The sequence below is a fragment of the Hemicordylus capensis genome, chromosome 1 (genome assembly GCF_027244095.1).
Source record: "Hemicordylus capensis ecotype Gifberg chromosome 1, rHemCap1.1.pri, whole genome shotgun sequence".
Classification (NCBI taxonomy): Eukaryota; Metazoa; Chordata; class Lepidosauria; order Squamata; family Cordylidae; genus Hemicordylus; species Hemicordylus capensis.
This window is the reverse complement of record NC_069657.1, coordinates 353,329,279-353,352,530: the sequence shown is the minus strand read 5'-3', so window position 1 is coordinate 353,352,530 and position 23,252 is coordinate 353,329,279. Positions and strand designations below refer to the sequence as shown.

The 23,252-nt window shown below is 41.8% G+C and overlaps 1 protein-coding gene across 9 annotated transcripts in view; it reads right to left on the bottom strand.

Annotated features, from left to right (window-relative positions):
• The window catches only part of ECT2L (epithelial cell transforming 2 like), a 64,631-nt gene that overhangs the window by 15,609 nt on the left and 25,770 nt on the right, over nucleotides 1-23,252 (bottom strand). For 8 of the 9 annotated variants that reach the window (XR_008314862.1, XR_008314870.1, XR_008314860.1 and 5 more), the window contains 10 exons: nucleotides 22,682-22,810; nucleotides 20,547-20,639; nucleotides 19,108-19,290; nucleotides 12,188-12,291; nucleotides 10,137-10,259; nucleotides 9,325-9,539; nucleotides 5,329-5,476; nucleotides 3,650-3,723; nucleotides 2,069-2,225; nucleotides 538-603 (listed from right to left, as the gene is read on the bottom strand). Coding sequence is in view for 2 of the 9 variants with exons in the window: in XM_053289396.1 (XP_053145371.1) it covers nucleotides 538-603; nucleotides 2,069-2,225; nucleotides 3,650-3,723; nucleotides 5,329-5,476; nucleotides 9,325-9,539; nucleotides 10,137-10,259; nucleotides 12,188-12,291; nucleotides 19,108-19,290; nucleotides 20,547-20,639; nucleotides 22,682-22,810 (1,292 nt within the window). In the remaining 7 variants the exon portion in view is untranslated. The remainder of the gene's footprint in view (nucleotides 1-537; nucleotides 604-2,068; nucleotides 2,226-3,649; nucleotides 3,724-5,328; nucleotides 5,477-9,324; nucleotides 9,540-10,136; nucleotides 10,260-12,187; nucleotides 12,292-19,107; nucleotides 19,291-20,546; nucleotides 20,640-22,681; nucleotides 22,811-23,252) is intronic. The other variant, XR_008314879.1, reaches the window with a different exon arrangement.

Genomic DNA, 23,252 nt, shown 5'->3' with positions numbered 1-23,252 from the left:
GACCGACCATTAACCTCAACCAGCATCATGGAAACTATTTGTAATTTTGTTTTTACCTATATAGGATGTGTGTGTGTGCGTGTGTGCGCATATATGCATACATGTACATATTAGCTGTGTAGCTGTGTCAAGTTATCCTGTTAGTATCACGGTCACACACCAGTTTGATACTTGATGTGACAACATCCTGCTTTTTATTGGTAATACACATTCTGGGCCAACTAATCAAGTCTAACGTAACCACACCCACACACCCTTTTCCTCTCTACTACAGTTTACCTAGCTTTTAGCATCCCTTTACATGACACTCCATCTGCATTTGCCTCAACTGCTTCTTACTAACATACACACTTAGCATTGTCACTGTCTATATCGTCATGCACACTTGCCCTGTGCTACAGTCTTTGAAAACCACCTCTTTCATATTCTGTAAATGTACTTGTTCTCCTGTGTCGGTTCAGTCTCCCTCTAAACCAAATTATTCCATCTTTTTCAGACATACACACAGACTTTTATGCAGATAAACTGAGTACTTACAGGACATCCTTGGATGATTCTTTGTGTCTTTAATATTTGGTCAGCTCTACCCACATTCAGTTTTAGCTAAAAATTTAATAACAGTGAAGATAAGAAGACATGGAGAAGGAAGCAAGGAGGGATATTTCTTGTAATGTTCTTATTTATTTGAATGGTCTTTGGATAAGTGAGCTTTAAGAGATTATCTAAATAATGTGTGGGTCGACATCGACTTGACGGCACACTTTACCTTTACTTTCTTAAAAGTTAATAATGATAAATTAAAAGTGCAAGTTGATTGCACTTCAGATTTTAATAAGTGGTGTATCTTTGGACCAGATGTTAACTACAACTCCCATCATGCCCAGCTGCAATGGCCCTTGGAACACAGGAAGCTGCCATATACCGAGTCAGACCTTTGGTCTATCTAGCTCAGTATTGTCTACTAGGTTCCAAGGTTGCAGGCAGGAATCTCTCTCAGCCCTATCTTGGAGATGCCAGAGAGGGAACTTGGAACCTAGATGCTCTTCCCAGACTGTCTCCATCCCCTGAGGGGAATATCTTACTGTGCTCAAACTTCTTGCCTCCCATTCATATGCAACCAGGGCAGGCCCTGCTTAGCTAATGAGACAAATTATGCTTGTTACCACAAGACCAACTCTTCTCTCTCTTTGGCTGGGGAAGATGGGAGCTGTAGTCAACAACATGTGGAAAACCCTATTACAGGGAACACTGGTGCTGGCTCTGCTCTCTGTCCCACAAAAACACTTTCTTCCTGGAGTAGTCACTTGAAACACTCATTTGCTGAGGTGATATCACCTCCTTAGGCAATCACCTCAGTTTTCATGTGGGGAATCCCTTGTTCAAAGGCACTTTTGCACCAAATTCACATGTGTGCACCCACCGCAAGATGTGCTGCCTGAGACTCCCTCTCTGGGCTGCTCCTGAGTTTGATGAACAAGATTCTCACAAGAGGTGGACAGCATTTTCAGACAAGCAACTTGCTATATTGTAGACTTGCACAGAAAGACTGTTCAACTTCAGCATATGAACAGTTAAGTTTTGCCTGAAAACAATTCCCTGTTGTGCAAAGGCTTGCCCTTAAACTTCCCCACAAAATTCCAATCATATTGAATAATAAAATGTGCATAAGAATACTTGTTCTGTAAATGCCATTACTATCCTTGACAGTCATGAAAAAGCTTAAGAGACCTGCAACCAGTAATTGCATGAATTATATTTATTCTTGCTCCTTGTTTTCCTGTGTATGATCCCTGCAAGATCATCATGTTGGCTTACGTGATGTGCAGACTTATGACTCCATACCACTGTGCCCTAGGGCTGCTATGGACTTCTAAACAGGGCCCAGAGTTCTTCTGAAACAGCAGAATTCTTGTGACTGGGGACCTACAGAAATGTTGCTTCCACATCCACTGCTTCAGAACAATGTCAAGGTTTGCACTGAGGTCTGCAGTAGCCCCAGGGCACAGTGTTATGAAGCCATAGCACTTTGTATCATATAAGCCACAGAGTGGAATATAAACACACAGACCTGATCAAGATAATCCTTGTATTGCTTTATTTGTTTAATTGCAGTAATCAGGTTTTCGCAGTCAGTGTGTTCTGGAGGACTGTGAAGCCTCAGAGCATACAGGAGAGTAACGTACTCTTCAAACCTCTTAGAAGGGCACAGCAGAAGTTCCTGTAGGCTACATATCATAAACATACACATAATCCATGCTTTAATTAGACAAAAACAGCAGATATGTAATGTGTGAATTCCAGAAGTGTTCTCACAGGCGTAATCTCTAACTGGAAAAAGCAATATGAATTCCTCTTTGAATTCACTTGTTTTAATGTTCTTTGACCAGCAAAGAAGTGCAATGGACAGAAGTCTAAAGTAAAGGCATGCTAAGCCATAGCCTGGCACCCAGCACCTCTATGACCCATTTATCTATTAAGGGTCCCACACATGAAATCTTTTGCTCTACGGGTATACCTTGCCTACTACTGTAATGAGGCATTATGCCTATGGGAAATGGGGGGTTAGGTTCCAGAATTGATGATAAAGGTGTTTTTTTGGGGGGGGGGGTGTTAAAGCAAAAAACAGGCAAAAATTGAAATAGTTTACTATACCATGCTCCATGGGGTCTACATGTGCCTAGGAATACCCCCCACAAAAAAGCATGGAAAAATCCTTTTAAAAAGAAAGAAAGAAAGAAAGAAAGAAAGAAAGGAGCCACAAAAATGGCTTCTCTTTACAAAAGGGTGGCCGGAAGTGACTTCTGTGGTCACTTTCTGCCTTCTAGGAACTGTGGATATATGGATTTTAATCCTTTCATATCCACAGTTAATGAAATCAGGTGTCAGCTGGACATCCATGAATATACAGAACCGCAAAGAGCAGTTCGACATATGAGGTTTGCCTGTATACGCGGCTGTGCTCTTCAAGCTGGGCCCACTATTTTATGTTTCTCCACAACTGGGAAACTGAGCTTGACTCCACCATCACATGATAACAAAGTACTAGGGATTTGCACATCCCAGGGGACAGGGAGGGGTTCCCTTAAGAGAAGGCAGGCAGCTCCTGCCTGCCCCTCCTGCGAGCCTCCGCTGCCCCATTGTGGTGCTCTGCTCCGCAAAGGTCCATCGTGAAAGCAGCAGCCTGTGCTGCTGTCTCCTTTACGGCACCTACCACAGCGATGGGATGCTGCTCCCAGCATCCCTCACGCAGCATCGGCACACAAATGGCGCCGACACCATTTGTGGGAGTACACCTTTACGGAGTACAGCGCTGCGATGGGGCAGCAGAGGCTTGCCGGAGGGGCAGGTAGGACCCGCCTGCCTCCTCGCCCCGCACCAAAATACTTCCGCTACAAGGAGCCGAAACATTTCAGCACCTCTTCAAAGAGGCGCCTAAATGATTCAGGCACATCCCTACCAAGTACTATGTTCTGGGCTGTGGATCACTTAACCGAACCACAGCACAGACAAGCAAACCGTCTACACAAACTGCCTCAGTAATTGCCATGTTACCTACGTGTCATTCACTAATTTTGCAGGAAACCTGATCAAATTTCCAGAATTTTCCTTTCATGTTTTGGCAGTTTCTTGTTTAAGCCACAAGGCTTACCTCCTCATGTTGGTGGTAACAGTCCTATCATGTCTCTTCAAAAAAGCACGAAAGAGAGGAATAGTCTCTCTGCACTGTCAAAAGAACAAGTTTTGGCTGTTAGTGCAATTTGATACATAAATGGGCCAAATAAGAGCATGCTAGAGGGTTTTCATAACCCAGTACTACGGTCTGCTGTGCCACACACCAGTACTGCTGAAGACAGACATCTGTGCTACCTAAATAGTTTGTAGGAAGGCAGGGCAAAGGGGCACCAGGCCTTTGTTCCAAATCCTAACAGCAGCAGCAGCAGCAATAATAAATATTTATTATTTATTAAAATCTCCAAAGCAGTTTACACAGAGAATGAATGAATGAATGAATAAGATGGCTCCCTACATAGGAAGCTGCCATATACTGAGTCAGACCATAGGTCCATCTAGCTCAGTATTGTCTACACAGAGTGGCAGCGGCTTCTCCAAGGTTGCAGGCCCTATCTAGGAGAGGCCAGAGAGGGAACTTGAAACCTATCTCCAAAGGGCTCACAATCTAAAAAGAAATGTAAGATAGACACCAGCAACAGTCACTGGAGGGATGCTGTGCTGGGCCAGTTAATCTCTCCCTGCTAAATAAAGAGAATCATCATCACGTTCAAAAGGTGCCTCTTTGCCCAGTTAGCAGGGGTCAACAGCATCCTGAATGTCTCTTTAACTGTTGTACCAATCCTGAAACAAAGAGCACTTTAAAGCTTTTGAAAGAAGATGGGGCTGTAGCTCCATGGTGGAGCATCTGCTTTGCATGCCCCTTTCAATCCCTGGCATCTCCAGGTAGGGCTGGGAAAGACTCCTGTCAAACCTTGGAGAGCCACTGCCAGCCCTGACACTGCGGAGAACGAGCAGTTGAGCAAAATCAGCGCTACTGCACTAACTCCCATTGTTGTGAACTGGAGTAACTGGCAGCACTGACTGTGCAACCGCTCATTCTCTGCAGCATCAAGGCTGCCTTACAAGTCCGATGTGGCAGGGGCGTAACTACCATTAGGCAAGGGGAGGCAGTCGTCTTGGGGCCCCACTGCCTCAAGGGGCCCCCAGAGGCACATCACATGACTCACCACCCGCCCATGTTGCACCCCCTATGAATTATGTTGAGTCTCTTGGAGATCGGCAGGAGCAGAGAGTAAAGAAACTAGATTCAATGTGAACTAGATATTCACCGTATTCATAATGCGGATGTGAGTGTGTGTGCACTATATATATATATTGTGTGTGTATCAGCAAGGGGACCATTTTTAAATCTTGTCTCTGGGCCCCCTCCAACCTTGCTACACCCCTGCGATGTGGTGCACAGTCATGTCCGCCAGTAGATATAGATTGTAGTTTTCTTGTATCTTTGAAGCATAAACTATGGTTTTGTTTCTAAATCTGAACTTGGTTTGATGTCTAAATTGAGCTTCAAGCGTCATATAACCACAGCAAGAAAAAAAGAAAAGCAGTTCAGCTGGCAACTCTTGCAGTCATAGAAAGGGTAAATGGGTCTGAGTCCTCTGACGAACAGATAGTATGCTTGTTCAATTCTCCAGCCATAAATGAGGACCAGTACCACTTACAATCAATACATATGAAAAGGACTGGGCAAAATAAAGTACCTCCCACTCTCTTGAGTCCTGTAGACATGCCTTGACCCAGTCATGTTGTACATACCTTGTCAATCGTTTTCAAAATTACTGCATAGTTGTTGTAGAAGTTTGTGTAGGTTTGAAGCTGCTTGCAAAATTTAATGAATACATCTCCTAAGTTTTGCGCTGGGCTCCATTCATCAAGTCTTTGTCTTAGCTCATCTAAAAACCACCTGCATTTAAAACAGATATAGAAGGGTGTTTCTTCCTGTCAGGTTCCAAGCAAATTCAAACAGATGCTTATGGCTACAATGACGACGACATGTTAAGACATTTATGAAGGAATGATTCTTCCAGTTTCAGTGACACAAGCATCAAAGCTCATCTCAGACAAATTAATGTTGTGGTGTATGGTGAAGCAGCTATTGTCTGGCTCCACTTGAGCATTGGCAACAATCCAGAACTGAAGGCAAGTGACCAAAACATAACTTGTCACAATGTACATATAACCCTTTAGTAAGTAATTCATTCATCACATTTTCTACCCAAGCAGTGAGACAAATTACACCACACATCCATATCCATTCAGAAATCTGATGAAACTCAGGTCTTGACAGGATCTTAGACCTTTCTAACTCACCAAGTGGTTTGATGTACACTGGTCTGTATGGTGGTCTGTATTCACTTTCACTCACTGCTGATAATAGTTCTGTGTACAGTGTGGTACGGTACTTTGGGTGACTTCTGTAACAGTCAGTCATCTGAACTTCCTGTAAGCCTTCCACAGTTGTGGTAAGTTACATAACCAGCTTTTAAAAAAAAATTTAAATCCTGAAATATTTCAGGCAGATGCCTCTAAGAAACAGGGAAGGGAATGCTTGCCAGTACAAACTTGCCTGTAAAGGTGCAATTTGCTAGCAGGCCAAAACAGTAGCACAACAAAAGTACAGATGGTAAACAAACACAGCTGCTGGTGAAACCATAGCAAACATCACTCTTGACTCCTCGCCCCCTCCTTCCAGTTTGCCGTGCTGATCTCCTATCGCTGCAGGAATGTTGGTGCTCATTTGGAATGTTCTTACCCCAAATGTTTAAATGTTACTATTACTGATATTTTCCTGCCCTATCTTGAAACCTCAAGGTAGCTTACAATGTGGAAAAAAGATCATGTTCGTTCATTCATATATATATGAATTTATTCCATTTCATTTCATGTTAAATATTTAAAACTAAAAATACATAAAGCCACACAACTAATTTCCTGCAGAATGCTCGCATATTCACTTTCTCCCAATTAGTTGCCTCTTTCCCACGTCCCTGCTTCCTTGCTTTTTGCTTAACGAAGACCCTTTTTCTATCCCCTAACCAGGCCTTTTCCCAAGCTTGTGCTTTCCTTACTTACTAAGGATGAGGGAGGAGAAGCCAGAACTCTTTCTAATTGAATCCCACAAGGGCTGTCTCTATTTTTTTCAATTGAGATAATGTGTACACATAACTTTTTCTTTTCATTGAAATTAATGGAGCAGTTCATATGTACAATAGTTCTATATGGACACATCAGAGTGCTTCCGAAACTCTAAATTGGGGCAAAGCTTTTAAATAATGCTGAATATCATTCCTGCAGGAATGAGAGAAGACTGCGGGCAGTGGTATTTAGCCAAGTGTCACCTTTTTCTGAAAACTCCCTTTTAAAAGCCCTTTAACTTGAAATATATCAGAATTAGGAAGTAGCATATATGCAATGGGGCACATCCTGACTTGTTCTGCTCATGTGTGTGTGCGCAGGGGGGGCGTGATTTGCAGTGATCCGCCTTTCCTTCTTGAGTCCCTGAGGGTTGGAGAAGCAAATGTGGGATCTCCCCCCACCTCAAAAAAAAAAAAAGAGAAAAGGCTCCTCTCGCCTTGTACAAGCTGAACTTTCATATGCAGACGTACTAGTCAGGCTGCTGCCCAAGTTATGATCTTTTTCATAACAAAGATGAAGGTGTTGCTGGTATTTCAGTGGCAGCAATTTGTTTTTGAATTAGACTTCTAAGGACTGCATTTGATGTTACATAAGGCCTTTTCTGTGCTCCTGGCCACGCCCCCAGTGAAATGCATTTTACATTTCTGAGAAAAGGATAGTACTCATATACCCCACAGGAGCAGGAGCCTGGAGCAACAAGTTCCCTATTCCTGTGGATGCTGCCCTTTTCTCAGGAATGTTGAATGTGTAGTCACTGGAGTTGCGGACCTGAAAATGCACCGAGGACAGGGGGTAGCAGTGGCGTAACTAGGGAAAACGGCGCCCAGGGCAAGCACTGAAATTGCGCCCCCCCGCCGCACCCCCCAACATACATCTGACTGACACACATGTTTCAGAAAACTTTTATTTTAAAAATTTAAAAAATTACAAAAATTACCAATATCATACAGTGGTCAAGCTCCTATCTACCACTTCAGATTTATTTTTTAAAACTATCCAAATTGTGGGGCTATCATTAATTTGTTTGGACAGCTCAGGTTAAAATGCTGGAAAACGACAAATTTCAGTATGCTGGGGCTCATGAAATCCCCAAATATTATGCGGAGTTGTACTTGGAAAAACTAAAAGAAGTGCCTGTCTAATTCTCTGCTATGCATTGTAGCATCACTATTACATAAGTTTTAAAAATAAGCGGAGAATTTGACTTTTCCCAGATACTCTGAAAATAATTAAATGATATGCAGAGTAAACTGTGTCACTGCTTGGAATATATTCTAGTATTTCAGAAAGACAGTAAAAATGAGAGAAAGAGCAAGAAACTCCCAGTGGGCCTTAATACTAAGGATTTCACATTGATTCAAAGACAAACTGACCATTAATAGCCATATTATTAAGACATCACATTTAACTCACTTATCACAAGAAGCCAAGTAAGAGCAAATGGATACAATCTTAGCTCATAAACTTCAGCTCAGTATTCACAAGCCCTTATTCTCTGTACATAGTGCCAATCTGAATATGTGTACAGTGACATATTATATTAATTTAAAATTAATTACCTGTAGCCCCTTCGGGGGACATCTTAAAGGCTGTGGGGGGTCTGCAAAGTTTCCCCCTCCTCCCACTGGCCTCTAGGGCCTCACAGGCACCATTTGAGCATGTGCGGTGGTCATTAAAAAATTTTTTTTTTTAAAAAAAATGGCCGCTGAAAACAAAATGGCCACTGTGCGTGCTCAAATGGCCTCTGCGAGGTGTGGCATGCCCTAGGGCCTCACAGAGGCCATTTGAGCATGCCCAGTGGCCATTTTGTTTTTGGTGGCCATTTTTTTTAATTATTTAATTTTAAGAAATTGCGCCCCCCCTTTCAAGTGGTGCCCGGGGCACATGCCCCCCCCGCCCCCCTATAGATACGCCCCTGGGGGGGGGTAGGGTCAGCAAATGCAGTCTTGCTCCCAACACAGCCACCCACCCACATTCAGTAAACATGGGGATGTTACATTTGAAGAGAACCAACTCCTGAGTCACTTGAAGTGGCGCAACGGGGAAATGCTTGACTAACACGCAGAAGGTTGCCGATTCAAATCCTCACTGGTACTATATCAGGCAGCAGCGATATCGGAAGATGCTGAAAGACATCATCTCAGACTGCGCAGGAGGAGGCAATGGTAAACCCCTCCTGTATTTTACCAAAGAAAACTACAGGGCTCTGTGGGCGCCAGGAGTCGAAATCAACTTGACGGCACACTTAATGGCACATTTATTAATTCCCAATGTCTTTTCTTTTTCTATCTTTTTTTAATGGAGCTGTTTATCACCTTTGTTCTGGCTATTTTTTGCTCAAAGTTACCTAGTCCACTACTCTTCCCTGCTCCACCTGCAAACAGCCCCACCTATTCCTCTGCTGAAACTCATAGTTATTTTTCATTTAAAAACTACTGGGAGATTGTTACATTCATCTGCTTAGGCAGCAAAACTGGGATTAGAAGGAAGTGCAGATGTGGTGTAGGTAATTAAGAGCCCCTTGCCTAATCCATTCACAAACACATTTAATTTCTTTAAGAGAGGGCCTGAGTAGATTTGCATCATAACATACTTCAGTCAGTCTCTGGAATATACCTGTTGAGTTGTAAGATGTTCAAGATGTCAGAGAACATGGTCTGTACACTGGCATAGCTGAGGATGGCTCGATTTGAGGCTAACGCTGCATTCAGTGGCTTAACGTAAACATCTCTTACAATTTCCAGTGAACGCACATAATTCCTCTCACTTATCAGAAGCTCTCTGACAAAACATTTTCGTTTTTCTGCTGCATCTTCCTGAAGTTTCCCACTCTAGAAGCAAAGAAACCAGCAATATTTTTTGAAAGTTATGTGTCAACATTTTGGGACATTAATGGACTTGGGACATGGCTTGGGAGATTTTATATAATCACACACACTCTTAAGAATTTGATTAGGCATTTTTTTCCTTGTTCTGAACCTTCGTGAGAAGGGCAGGCTAAATAAGCAAGTATGCATAAAGGAATACAAGGTAATAGACTACATAGACAGACATGATATACACAAAGTTATTCTGAGAGCATACCTAATCTGAAACTATTCTCAAACACCAGACTATGCCAGATATACAGAAATGTGCTCATATTAGATATTGAAAAAGGTTTGATTTGTACAACATTAGTCTAGCAGTGGCCAGCTTGGATGTAAGTTTCCAGTTTAGAAGTCATACATTGCACATTACATTAGATTTAGAGATTATGGCATATAGGCTGAGGTGTTGATTCATGCCGCTTCACACATGTGGCATCACTTCTCTGTGATCAAGCTTTGCCATCAAGTCAGAGAACTACATTCCAGAACACAATGAGGTCACAGCAAAGCTGCAGTGGCTGCCCCAGCAGTTAACGAGCAAGTTGCCATCTCTTATACCTTCTGTGATGCAGCCAGGCTTGCTTCTGGGTTGCTTCCAGTGAAGGAAACAGGGCTTTGGCACTTTTTGTTTTTACTATTCTTTCTCCTTAGGAAAGAAGATAGAAATTCCAAAGGGTTTTCCTAAAAAAAAAAAAGCAATAAGAAAAGGCAAGATAAAAAACCCGTTGGCCATTGAAACTAATGCTTCTAACATGATTCTAATATTACCAATGGCTATGGTAACTGAAATTTGCCAAGGGGCTAGGAACAACAACCAACAACTATATGGACATTTATTGCTTATTAATCAAGGCTGAAGTTCAGGATGACAACACCCATGGGAAACATCCTGCATCAGTAGTGAGGGTGCCAAAGATAAGGATTGTCATGTAGAACACCACAGAACCAGAGGGGAGAGTGGGACGACGTCTTCTAAGCTGGAGGACTGGTGCCGGGGACAACTTGTTTACATCTCTGACCAATGTGGGAACGGACACCCCTTGACCATCAAAGGCCAGGAAGAGTATAAGACTCTGGGGTCTGAGGCAGTCCATTAGAGGGATTGGTCCAAAAGATAAGTGTTCTCTCTCTCCAATGCTATAGCTGCTCATTGCACCCCAGTTTCATGCACGCACACACCTAACTGCTTATCGCACTCTAGCATCTGGATCATTGGGAGATTTACCATTTAACATTTCAGTAAACTGGCTGTTTACTGGTTCCCTGTCCCTTGGTAACTAGTCTTCCTCTTCTCCCTTCCTTAATCTTTCCCCCCTTCACCCTCCCTAGATTAGAATCATGTTAGAAGCATTAGTTTTGCCTGCCAGGACCCTTTTTCTTACTGTAATCCTGAACCTAACCTCAAGTAAAAAATGCAAAAGGCATCCTCGGTCTGGTCTTTGCCTCTCCTCACATTTTATTTTATTTTATTTTTTATTATTTTATTATTTTATTTTATTATTTTATTTTATTTATATATTATATCCACTGGTATCTTTCCCACAAAAGGGTAGCTGCACCTCTAGACTTTTGAGCTAGGGCAGAACCGCCCCTGTTGGGTGCAGCACCCCTAGGCTCATGAGAGGGGTAAACAACCCCTGAGAATCCCCAAATTGGTGAGGCCCCCTGGGTCTCACACACTGGGCAGAACCACCCCTGCAGGGGTGCCATACCCAATGCTCTTGAATGAGGCCTATAGTCCAAGAAAGGCACACAGTAGCTGATTGGTAACATCCCATCAGTCTTCTGGGGCCGGGCAGAACCTCCCCAGTTGGGAGCAGCACCCTGAAAGTTCTGAGAGCCTGGAGCTATAAGCCAACCTGTTTTAGCAGGGGTCAATATTCGCAGGGGTCCCCCATATCTCAGTTGGCTGGGCAGAACCACCTCTATTGATGAAGTCCTTTTAGGCTGGGCAGAACCTCCCCAGTTGGGAGCAGCACCCTGCAAACCTTGGGGAAGGGACTATAATCCAATAGGTCAAGTGCAGCACCCATGAGCCTTGGGACCAAAGACTTCTACCCAATAGTTCATAAGACTCCTAGTAGCCTTGTGTCAAAATCATTACTGATAGTATTTCTGGCTGCATTCAGGAAAAGGCTTAGCTTTGGCATCTTTGCACATTCTAAACACAGACATTGGCACAATCAAGTTTTAACACCACATCTATTTGTCTTTTAACTCAATTCTATTTAACAAATGGAACAGAGATATTCCCCCTCACCATCTCATATCTTTGTCATGCTTCTTCTGAGCAATGTAGGACTTTATAGGGACTAATCTCAGGCATAGGTGCAGAACCTCTAGCATACATATGTAATACAAAAGCTGGGGAAAGTCAGGCTTGCATTGGCTGCTAGCACCAAGGATTTAGTGAACTGAGGCTCAACCATGAGAAAATTCTACCCTCCCACTAAACGTTAGGGACTAAATGTTAGGCACTAAATGTTGGCTTAAATAGCACAATAGTTCTCAGTGAAATGGAACAGATTTTAAGAGAGCTCTCAACAACCTGAACTTTGAGAGTAGCAATTTCATTTAAAATATTTGCAAACACAACAAGCTTAGCTTACATTATTTCCTCTTGAGAGTGCAACTAATCCATCAGTCAATGCCTGGGCTACTTTTCGATTGTCTTGAACTTCAGACCAGTTCATGGTATCAAACATAATCTGACCTGTATATATGATTTCATAAATGATACGTTAGTCACTTTTTAAGATCCGACAGGCTTACCAGCAAATGATACATTCCCTGGATGCCCAATTTTTCTATTGCAAAGTGAATTCCATGGCACACTAAGTTATTTAATGTGGACCAGTGCACAATGGACTACAAGACCAGTACCTTCCTTCAGTGAATCATCAACTCCGAGCCAATCAGCTCATCAAAAGCATCATGGCCTTGGAACTGCAATTAACCATTTACTAGGACAAACAAGATGGCAATGTAGTAGCAGCTAAGAAAAAGAGCATGTCCAGAAAGAAGTATGCTTTTAATGATTTTTAATTGTCTTGTTTTAGAAATCCTGGATTTTTAGAAAAATGAGAAATTATTGGAGGACTCAGGTGTTTAAAAATTTGACTGGAAAGAGATTATTTGTGGAGTATACGATGAAGTTCTTGGAGGCAGTTGATGGACGACTCTGATAATGGAGCGCTGAGAGGTACTTAAATGAAGCTGTGATTAAGCTCTTCCGTTTTCCACACATAATCTTTTATTTACAAACTGTAAGTTGCTGCTTATTAGTGAATTTAAAATGGGGAGCAAAAGTAAAAAGAGATTACGCACTTCTCCTGAGCAAGGACCATTAAAAGCTGGGAAGCAGCTCAAGTTAGACCAGCTTTTGTTTGGGAAAGAGCTGGATGGTGTGTTAGATACTTTTGTAATATCTAACAAATGTACTGACTTGGAATCTGAAATCTCTTTTAATAGGATGTAATACTAAGAACTGATGGTTAACAACAAGAAAGATGCCCTAGCGAGGGAGGGCAAATGGAAATATCTGACCAATTAACATCTAATTCAAGATTCCTAGCAGTACATTGTCTACTCACTTGTAAGGCAATACAAAACTTATTTGAAAATGTTCACTCTATCAAAGGAAAGCTAGATTGAATTAGAAAATTGCTAGATTGTTTTATGGAAGAAAATGGTAATCTAGAAAGAAGCAAAGAATACAGCAAATGGGAGTTTTAGGTCAGCAGAATTGCCTATACAATCTGGTGATTCAACCCCTAAGGAGACTCAGTGGAGTCCTTATAATAAGGAATTGCAAAAAGGAATAAATAACTCCCGGACTTTGCAGCCCAAACAGATGGAACTTTTTATTTATATGAATACAGGAAACCAACCAAATATTGTTAGTCACATTAGAAGTCAGCAACCTTTTCTTTAAGTAGTTTATTGTACATTTCTCCAACCCAAGTGGATCTTATTGAATGGCTGCAACTATAAGAGAATAGTACTTACGTTTGAGCAACCTACTATTTCTGCTATGCTATTTAAAATGCAAAATTATCTGACTGAGTTCCAGATTTTTTCCACTAGAGTTTTTTTGGTGAAAATAACTTTTCACTATGTTTAAGCAAGGATAAATCTAACACAGGGTATGCTAAATTTAAACATAGTGCAGTAGATAAGATATATGAAGTAGCCCAGCTGATTGGGCAAATGGCCAACAAATCTGGCTGTGTGCTCCACAAGGGAGACAAAGTGACTGAAATAGCCCAGGTGCATGGGCAGACTGCCAAAAAGAAGACTTATCTACAGATGGTGGAAGATAAGCAGAAGCTGAGGGAACCCCAGGATTTACTCAGACTCTGTGGAAAATGAATTTCTCCCTCTAAAAAAAGTAAGGGGTTTAAATGAAATTATTGCGGCATTTAAAGATATTGACAGTTCTATGATTATGGACAAGGAAATACCAGAGCCCCTTAAAATTGGACTAGAGGAGTCAAATTGGACTAGAGGAGTTATAATGCATCAAGAACACTCACTAACCACTGGATAGGAGGATGCCTACAAATGGAGGAAAATATCTGGATTGGAGGGTGCCTGTTGCTTTGAAAGTCAATTCTGCAAGAGTTTCTACATGTTCCAGCCCTAAAGTAACTTCTGGGTTAGGATCTGGACATGAGCTGGAAGTAGTGGAAGAATGGGAAATTTGCCTCTGTGTTGTCTCATCATATAGAGGAGCCAATTGATTTGCAAAAGGAAATATCTCTTCAAGGCAGTGCAGGTGAAGATGTTGGGAGTATGGAGCTGTGCTTGATAATGTTGAATGGTGGAGAAGAAGTGGGTCATCTGGAAAATGATAAAGACATTATATCTAATGGTCAACTAATTCAGGAGTTAAATGAACGCTATCTGCAGAGAAAGCATCCTCCCGAGGAATTGCCTGAAGTTGTTGCTGCTTTTGAGAAAGAGAATTTGTTGGAGGTAGAGGCAAATGTGACTGCACATGAAATAGGGAGTGAAGAGAAGATGGATTTAAAGTCAGTAGAGACATCTTCCAGACCTCTAACTTGACTCAATTGATCAAGAAGAGGTACTTGCATTTTGTCTCTTGGGATGTGGCCAGTTGGATGAACAAATATAGATTATTCTTTTGCTTTTGTTTGATATCTTATTCCTACAGGAAACTTGGATGATTTCTGACTTTGAATTGGATGGATACAGTGCAATATCATTAAGAGCTAAATCAAGTGGCAGGGCAGCAGACTGAGTGGAGGACCTGCAATTTTAATTTCTCCTTCTTTACCAGTGACCATGATAAAAATCATCCTCTAGTCATCAGATAGCATTAGCATCAATTGTTAAAGTTATGAGCATCTGCTTGTTAATAACTATATTCCCTCACTATGTATAAAAACACAAATCAAAGCAATGTGGACTAAATTAGAAATATATATTGAACCGTGTATCAGTATTAATGAACAGTGTATCATTAATCCAAGGACTCAACTTATCGTAGGTGGAGGTGGTGATTTTAATGCAAGATTAGGACATAATGATGAAACCTTATATGACCAGTATTGTTCTCAGCCACTGGGCAATTTATAAACAGAGATTTTACTAACTCATGCTGCCAAGGACATGGTTTGCAATTTTACAGGTATATGTCTGTGGCAATTAGTGAACTGTTTAGATTTGTATATACTTAACCGCTGTATGGAAGCAGACTATCCTGCAGAATACACCTTTTGGAGTAGCAAGAAATTAAACACAGTAAAGTATGTAATAACTACTGAAAATTATTAGGAAGGTGGAGATGTTTATGGTGGAATACCAGCCAGAAATTGAGCACTTACTTTTACTGACAAGACTGAATCTGAGTCTGGAATTAAGTCAGTTACATTCAAAGAAGATATATTGCCCAGATCTTGAATCTGGGAGTGGCTGTGTATGGGTTAAATGGTCTAGACAAGTTGCTAAAGAAATTCAAGTGCTGTTAAACTCTGAGAAGAAGATGATAGAATTATGAAGGGGCATATTGGAAGGGGGATTCAAAGAGATTATGATAGATCAATGTACTTTAATAATGCAGGAGTAATGAGGACATCTGGTCCATAGATCCATGGGGTGTGTGTGAGAGAGTTTTAAAAGGAGATAAAAAGGCAGTCAAACATGCCTCTTTGGATCTTAAAATGAAGCTAATACAGCTACTGCAACAGAAAAATGTATTCTGTGTTTATTGGACACCTCAGAGAATGTTTAACAAGGGCTTTAACAAGATGGCTGCAGACTTCTAGATGTTGGACATATAATTTCTATGTGGTTACACTAGCATGTGTTTTGGTCCTGTCTGGTTATTGCACCATTTTGGCTTGAAATTCATAAGGTTGTTAACATGACATTGCAACAATCATTGCCTGTCAAGGACATTCATATTTTGTTGAGGTACATCCCCAGCATATGGAATCTAGCATTACATCAAGAATTGTGGATTCTTTGTGCTTGGGGGGGGGGGTGTCACCAAAAGGATTATAATTCAGCACTGGAAGAACAAATTTACTCCTGAACTACAACTTTGGATAACTGACATGTGTTCCTTGTCAACATTTGAACTGATTTCCCCCCCGACTGAAAGGTAAAAAAGAAGAATTTTCAGCTATTTGGTCAAATGTTAATGAATATTTTATGTTTTAAATATATAAGATAGGTGCTGTGTTCTCCCCCCTTTCCTTTCTTTTTTCCTAGATAGGTTGTATCTTATTATGTCAAAGTTATGTTTAAGGGAGATTTTTTCTTTCCCTTTTTCTTTTCCCCCTCTTTCCCCCTCCACCCCGCAGTTATACTTACATATATAGTTGCTATCCTTGATTATGGTATATGCACTATTGGAATCTTATTGTAATAAAGGTGGGGTGGGAAGGAGATTAAAATCTGGTTTGATAGAGACTGCCAGGAAGCTAGAAGAGGTCTAAATATGCTTTGCAAGGATTTTAATGATTAAATGATTTTAGAGACCCAGAGATGCAAGTTTTTAAAATATATTAAATAGAAATATGTGAAATAGACAGACAGACAGATTTATTTCTATACTGTCAATTATATTAAGATTCATGGAGAGAGCTAATAATGCCTCTGAAAGGAAAACCTGCCTGGACATTCGGATGGGTTCTGTATAGCTTGGTTGCTATCTGATCATAATAATGAAATAGCATACAAAGTGCACAGTTTTGTGCTATAATTTGTAGGATTCATCATCAGTTGAATTAAGAATTGCTCCCCATTTTCTAATGGTGGTTCATTATACATATTTATGTATAATTGTATTGAGACTTTGTTTAAAGAAGTATTAACCAAAGGACGTTGTTAATATTGGTTGCAGACTGCAATAAATGTATAACTAGCTAACACGTGCTAAGCCTCATCATATACAATTACATCATATGATGTAATTACTAGTGTATTCCTCCCCCACTCCATGAGTGATGATAAGAATTCACTGTATGATGGCAAAATAGATCATCTGTTTCTGTAAGTCTTTGTACCCAAGGGATTGATATAATCAGCAGTATATCCAGCTTTGATTTCCCAGCTGGCTACTCCTGATTACACATTCTTTCAGTTGAAGAACCTGGGAAACTGAATTCCACAAACTTTGGAAATGTATTCAGGAAAGCCATGATGAAGACCATGTGGCAATAGGAGCAGACAATTGTTCCTTGGCCTAAGGAGACAAGGGCAAAGTAAGAGTACAAGCTTCTTCAGGGAACAGGAGTGACATGTAGAAGCAGCATGAAAAAGTTTTTTGTCCTTAACAGGTTAAACTATGCTGTAGAGAAGGGACCCATGAATCTGCTTGACAGTCCTTTCTATGAATGCAGTTCCGTAACAAGTCTTCTAATAAATTTGGCTACAGTACCTCAGATCAATATTTGCTATATGATACTGTATTTTAGTAGAAGAAACATGTAGCAGTGCATTGGAGTTAGCAACAATTATAGCCAAAAGCAAGAAAAAGAATTTTAGGCTTATAAAGCTTACTGATGGACAATTCACACAGGCATAAAATCATTCTTCCCAAAATACATTCCAACTGTGTGGGGTGGCAGACACATTGACATGGAATATGTAACACTAGTATTTTTAAGCCCATTATGATAACGGGCGCTAGCTTTCTATCCCGTCTTTTCTGTCTCTCTCTCTCTCTTTCTGTCTCTTTTTTTCCCCCTTGTCCCCTCTCTCTTTTTGTTTTGTTGTTGTTGTTGTTGTTGTTGTTGTCTCTGTTTTTGTTCTTCCTTATTTTGCTTATACTTTTTTTGGGGGGGGGGGGTGGATGAATAACGGCCAAAATGGCCCATGAGAAGGTGGCCGCCCCCGCCTATCGCCCTCCCGCGCACCCAGCTGCCGGAGCCCACCTTACCCGCTCCAGCCCGAAGGAGAAGAGAGGAACTCGGGAACAGAGCTACTCTCTGTGTTAAGCTGCTGCCCATACTGTCGCAATGGACGCAATAGGCGTCCTTTGCGTCCATAGCGGCAGTTTGAGCAGTGACTTGCTCGTGAGCTCCTCTCTTTTCCCTCGGGCTGGAGCGGGTAAGGTGGTCTTCGGCAGCTGGGTGGGCGGGAGGGCGATAGGCAGGGGCGGCGACCTTCTCATGGGCCATTTTGGCCCTTAATCTTTTTTGGGGGGGAGCGGGGAAGGCGATTTTGGGCAGCTGGGAGGGCGGGTGAGCAGGCGGGGGCGACGGCTGTGAGCAGGCGGGGGCCTCGTTGGCAGCTTCGCCGCCACCTCGCCGAGCTTCCCTGTCCCCCATCTCGGTCTTCCCCCGCCGCCATTGCCCTTGCCTTTTTCAGGGCGGCCGCTTCTGGTTGCCTCGGCCTCCTCTCGCCGTGCCGCAGCTCATGGCCGAGGCGGCGGCTCTGCCGCCGCCTCGGCCACTTTCCCCCGCCGCCACACACCGGCTAATGGCCGCCCGTGGCTGTGGGACACTGGTGTCTGAGGTCCTGTGTCCCTTGGGCTCTTCTGGGCCTGCGCTTCGCGCAGGCCCAGAACAGCCCAGGGAGGCAGGGACGCAGATCCCCAACGTTCCAAAGCCACGGCCACTCACTTAGCCTTTTATTATATAGGATGTGATCCATGGATACAGCCAAAGCTTGCCATAAAGTATACATTATGCCATATACATAATGTACATATACAATTTGTATACAAATTGCCATAAAGTATACATAGATATTCTTCCTTTGTCTCCATGTAATTCCCATATTCCTATGTCCCTTCGTCCCCATGTGATCTTCACAGAAAGTGATCTTCAAATGCTTTATAGCTACCACCTAGAAACTTCAGCAGTGGGCAGTATACAAATTTATTAAATAAATACAATAATGCTACATCTTGGCTTCCTATGTTCTCATTGTGGGTGTGATTTTCACAGGAAATCTTCAAATGCTTTATAATTAATGCTACATCTCAGATATGATGCAAACCTTTTCAACAGGTTTCTAATTTCAAAGGTTTTAAAGCAACATTGTAAGAGGTTACCAATAATCTTGCCAGAAACATGCTTCTGTAAATCACAAAAATATGGTCTGAGCTTTTTCCTGATGACCTTCAGTGCATCTTCCAGGAGTTCTGTCCATCTAAGCCATGTTTGCAGTTTTACTTCAGTAAAGTAGATGGATGGAGGAGGGTCCTCTTTCTGATTTCCCAGCCATTCACTGAGGACTACAATTAATGACACAGCAAGTTGATTTTTTCTTAGATTAGTATTAGTTATGACTTCTCAGTAGCAAGTAGAATGAATTGTCCTTAACATTACCAGAAAATGATTGTGTTTACAATACTCAAGTGCAGACCCCAAAAGAGACTTGAACAAGCTAGAACTTCATAACTAAAATATATTCTTTCTGAGAGCATAATTGTTTATCAAACTGTAAACACTAAACCTGAAGGACTAAATCAGTTGCTATGCCTGCAAATCCAAACAATACTGGGATACTGGCAAATACAAGTGATGCCAGTCTCTCTCCCCCCACCCCCGCCTCCTACCCTTCACTGTTCAAAATCTGTTATTTAGAAATGGTGCAGCAGGGAAATGACTTGAATAGCAAGCCAGAGGTTGCCAGTTCAAATCCCCGCTGGTACGTTTTCCAGGACGATGGGAAACACTTATATCGGGCAGCAGCGATATAGGAAGATGCTGAAAGGCATCATCTCATACTGCGCGGGAGATAACAATGGTAGAGCCCTCCTGTATTCTACCAAAAACAACCGCAGGGTTCTGTGGTCGCCAGGAGTCGACACCGACCCAACGACACACTTTACTTTACCTTCATTCTACATATATGACAACATGGGAAGAGAACTTCATCAAAATGTGCTTTGTTTCTGAAAATGGCATTTTATAACTATCAAGCAATGTTTTTGTTTTGTATAGGAGGCATAACCATCAGCACAAGAACAGAAATTACTTGGTCTCAGTGTATGATCTGGGATGAGTTCAAACCCTCTACTTAACCATTCCCTGTTCCCACACCACTCAAGGTAAGAAGAGAACTCAGAGATCCCAGTTTTTCTGAACACAGGACCCCCAGTTCTGCAAGATAGAAACTACCAGAAAAAGAAGATTTGCAACTGTATCCTGAAACTAAATGGAGTACTATATACAAAGTCAGATCATTGGTTCCTTTAGCTCAGTACTGCCTGTTCTGATTAGCAGAAACACCCCAGCCATCATTTTAGACAGAGTTCTTTCCTACCCTGCAAATTATCAGATTGGCCTCCTCTTCCTAATGCCAAGGCAAAATTGTGCTGGCAATAATCTTTATCAATGGAAATTGCCACAGCTTGGGACAGGATGTGGCCTCTACCCCAGCAGCTATAGTGGGAGATGGGAGCTAGCTGGAGAAGGTTTAAAAGCTGGCTTGTGATTGGATACTTCACAGGCAGTCATCAAGTATGAACATGGTTTTTCTACTTACTGTGCTGATATGATCCAGTTACTATTCCTGTGGGAGCTCTGAAGAGCACTCCAGTTAGAGAAGACAGCTGGGAAAGGATCTCCATTCCTGCCTCTGGAAAATTATAGTTTTTCTATATAATCTAATAATTAGACAAAACTAGAATAGCAATCAAGATGTGCCTAAATTAGTTAAAATCATGCAGACAACCACTTCATATATAGGGATCAATAATCTCCGGAAAATTTTTTATATGTTTTCTAGTATAAATAAATTGCATCTTTGCACCTGTCTGGATGATAAAAGTCAGGACAATAAAATCTCTTTGTGAAGACATCCCATTATATATGTAATTTATGTATTTGTTGCATTTATATTCTACCTCTCCTCCATCCTGGAACTCATGGGGTTTCCAGACAGCTTGCCCAGATCTAGACCTGCTTAACTTCAGCAAGGTGGTTGTATCAAGTACCATATCTGGAACCCCTCCAGACCATGCCCTTGGACCAAGAGAGGATGAAAGTTGGGAGTGGGAAGCTTATTTGTAAACAATTTCTGTGCAAGCAAGAATTGCTTAAAATATTTTTTTAAAGGAAAAAAATGCTGATGTTACAGCTCTGTGGCACTTAATGGCCATTCTGGCACTAGCTGTGTTAGCACGAAAGTACTTAATTTGGGATGAGTGACTACAATAGCACAATGTCAAAAATATCTTAAACTGGTGTTGCAAAACAATGAGCAAGAAGTTAAGTTGGTGGAAATGTTAGCAGCATGTGCATCTTTCTTCCTCAAACATTCTAAAGTGAAGTGTTTCTGAAGGAGGATGCTTATTCTTTGATGCTTAGAGATCTTATGCTAGAAGGTACATGGCATAGGAACATAGGAAGCTGCCATATACTGAGTCAGGTTCATCTAGCTCAGTATTGTCTACGCAGACTGGCAGTGACTTCTCCAAGGTTGATGGCAAGTTTGATGGTTTAAACAACTGTAGGCTGCATGGGATTTCCCTGGATAAGAACCTGACAGAAAACTGGAAATAAAAGTAAGTGTGTGTGTGTGTGTGTGTGTGTGTGTGTGTGTGGAGTCAGCCTCTTCAGTAAAGCAGGCAACTTTACAAAAAGCTTTTGAAAATGTCAAGACTGTATAAAGTCAGTGAAATGTTTCTGTTGGATCAGACATATTGTAAGTAAAGCAAAAGTACTAGCTGTAAGGCCTGTGCATCACATTGGACTGAAAAATGGGCCTGCGGCAATGCAAGCCCCATCAGAACATTTTTCAACATAAACTATTCTGACCAAAGAGGTCCCTGATCTCAGGAGACTATTCAGTACAACACTGAATCATATCGGTATTGTATTGAAAGGTATCCGACGGTGGGGAGCTTACCTTTAATTAAGATCTGGTGTCTCTGAGAAACCAGCCACTTTATGGGCAGCCACAGCAGTAGTGTTTCAAATTGTTGCTTTTCCTTCCCTGGTCTCACCCTATAATGCACCAGGAAAAGAAGCAACATCATGATGTTGTGTCATTTTCCTGAAGCATTACTGGGACGGAGGCAGTGGGGGGAGAATGGTCCCTCCCCATCCCAATGCATCAAGTGTTGGAGATGGAGTTCCAGTGCAGCGACCTTTTGCACCAACTATCCTAATAACCACTAGGGGCATTAGGAGCAGAGGTAGCTAGTGAGGGTCTCCTTACTTGTCCCTGCTTGTCTCTGTTCTATGACCCCTGCTTTGACTAATCAGGTACTTCCTGTAGTGAGTCAGTCCTCTTCCTTTCCTCCTAGAGAGAAGATGGAAACTTCTCTTTCTCACCCTTCCTATTTATTATCTAGCTGTAGAATAGGTTTTCCTATCTCAAATGTATTTCATTAATAAATCAACTTAGTATTTAGATTGTACAACAATGTCCATGCATGTTCTTTAAGTAGTTGCAACAAGTAAACTCTACACTCTGTAACTGGAGTGCTTTTCTAAATAATCACAAACCCCAACATCAAGTCCATACTGATTATTGACTCAATACGATACAGACTAGACTCTTCATGAGCACAATACAAGAATGACTTGAATCATGATCAAGACTGGGCCAGTAATTCAGCCTGTGCACAGCTCTATTAGGTAAGGTATTACAGTAAATGTTCAAGCAGAACTGACCTGATGCTGCCAGAGGAACAAAGATGTCTACATAACCAGGTTCTTCTTGAGAGGTGACACAGCTTCCTAACTTCTCCCAGAATTCTCTCACCTCAGGCTTAAGAAGGTTCTTGGCACTGATTCTGTATCCTTAATGCAAATAAGTCAGCAAGGGAAGCAACATTTTAAGTCTGGTATTTATTCACCTTTGTTCCTTGATCAGAACCTGTTTTCTGAGCACTGAAATGTCCCTCAGTGAACATCTCTGTGGCTGTGCCTCTGGGAAAGAGCTCCACCTTAGGAAAGGAGCTTGCTTAGGAAAGGAGCTTGAGGGGCCAAACTGTTCTGTAAGAGCTGCACATAACAGCCCCCTAGTGGTTCTCTTTAAATTAAAAGCCGCCACAGGAGCCTGAGAGCTCTTATAGAGCGTAGGAACATAGAAGGCTGCCTAATACCGAGTCAGACCCTTGATCCATCTAGCTCAGTATTGACTACCCAGACTGGCAGCAGCTTCTCCAAGATTACACGGAGATGCCAGGGAGGGAACTTGGAACCTTCTGCATGTAAGAATGCAGATGCTCTTCCCAGAGTG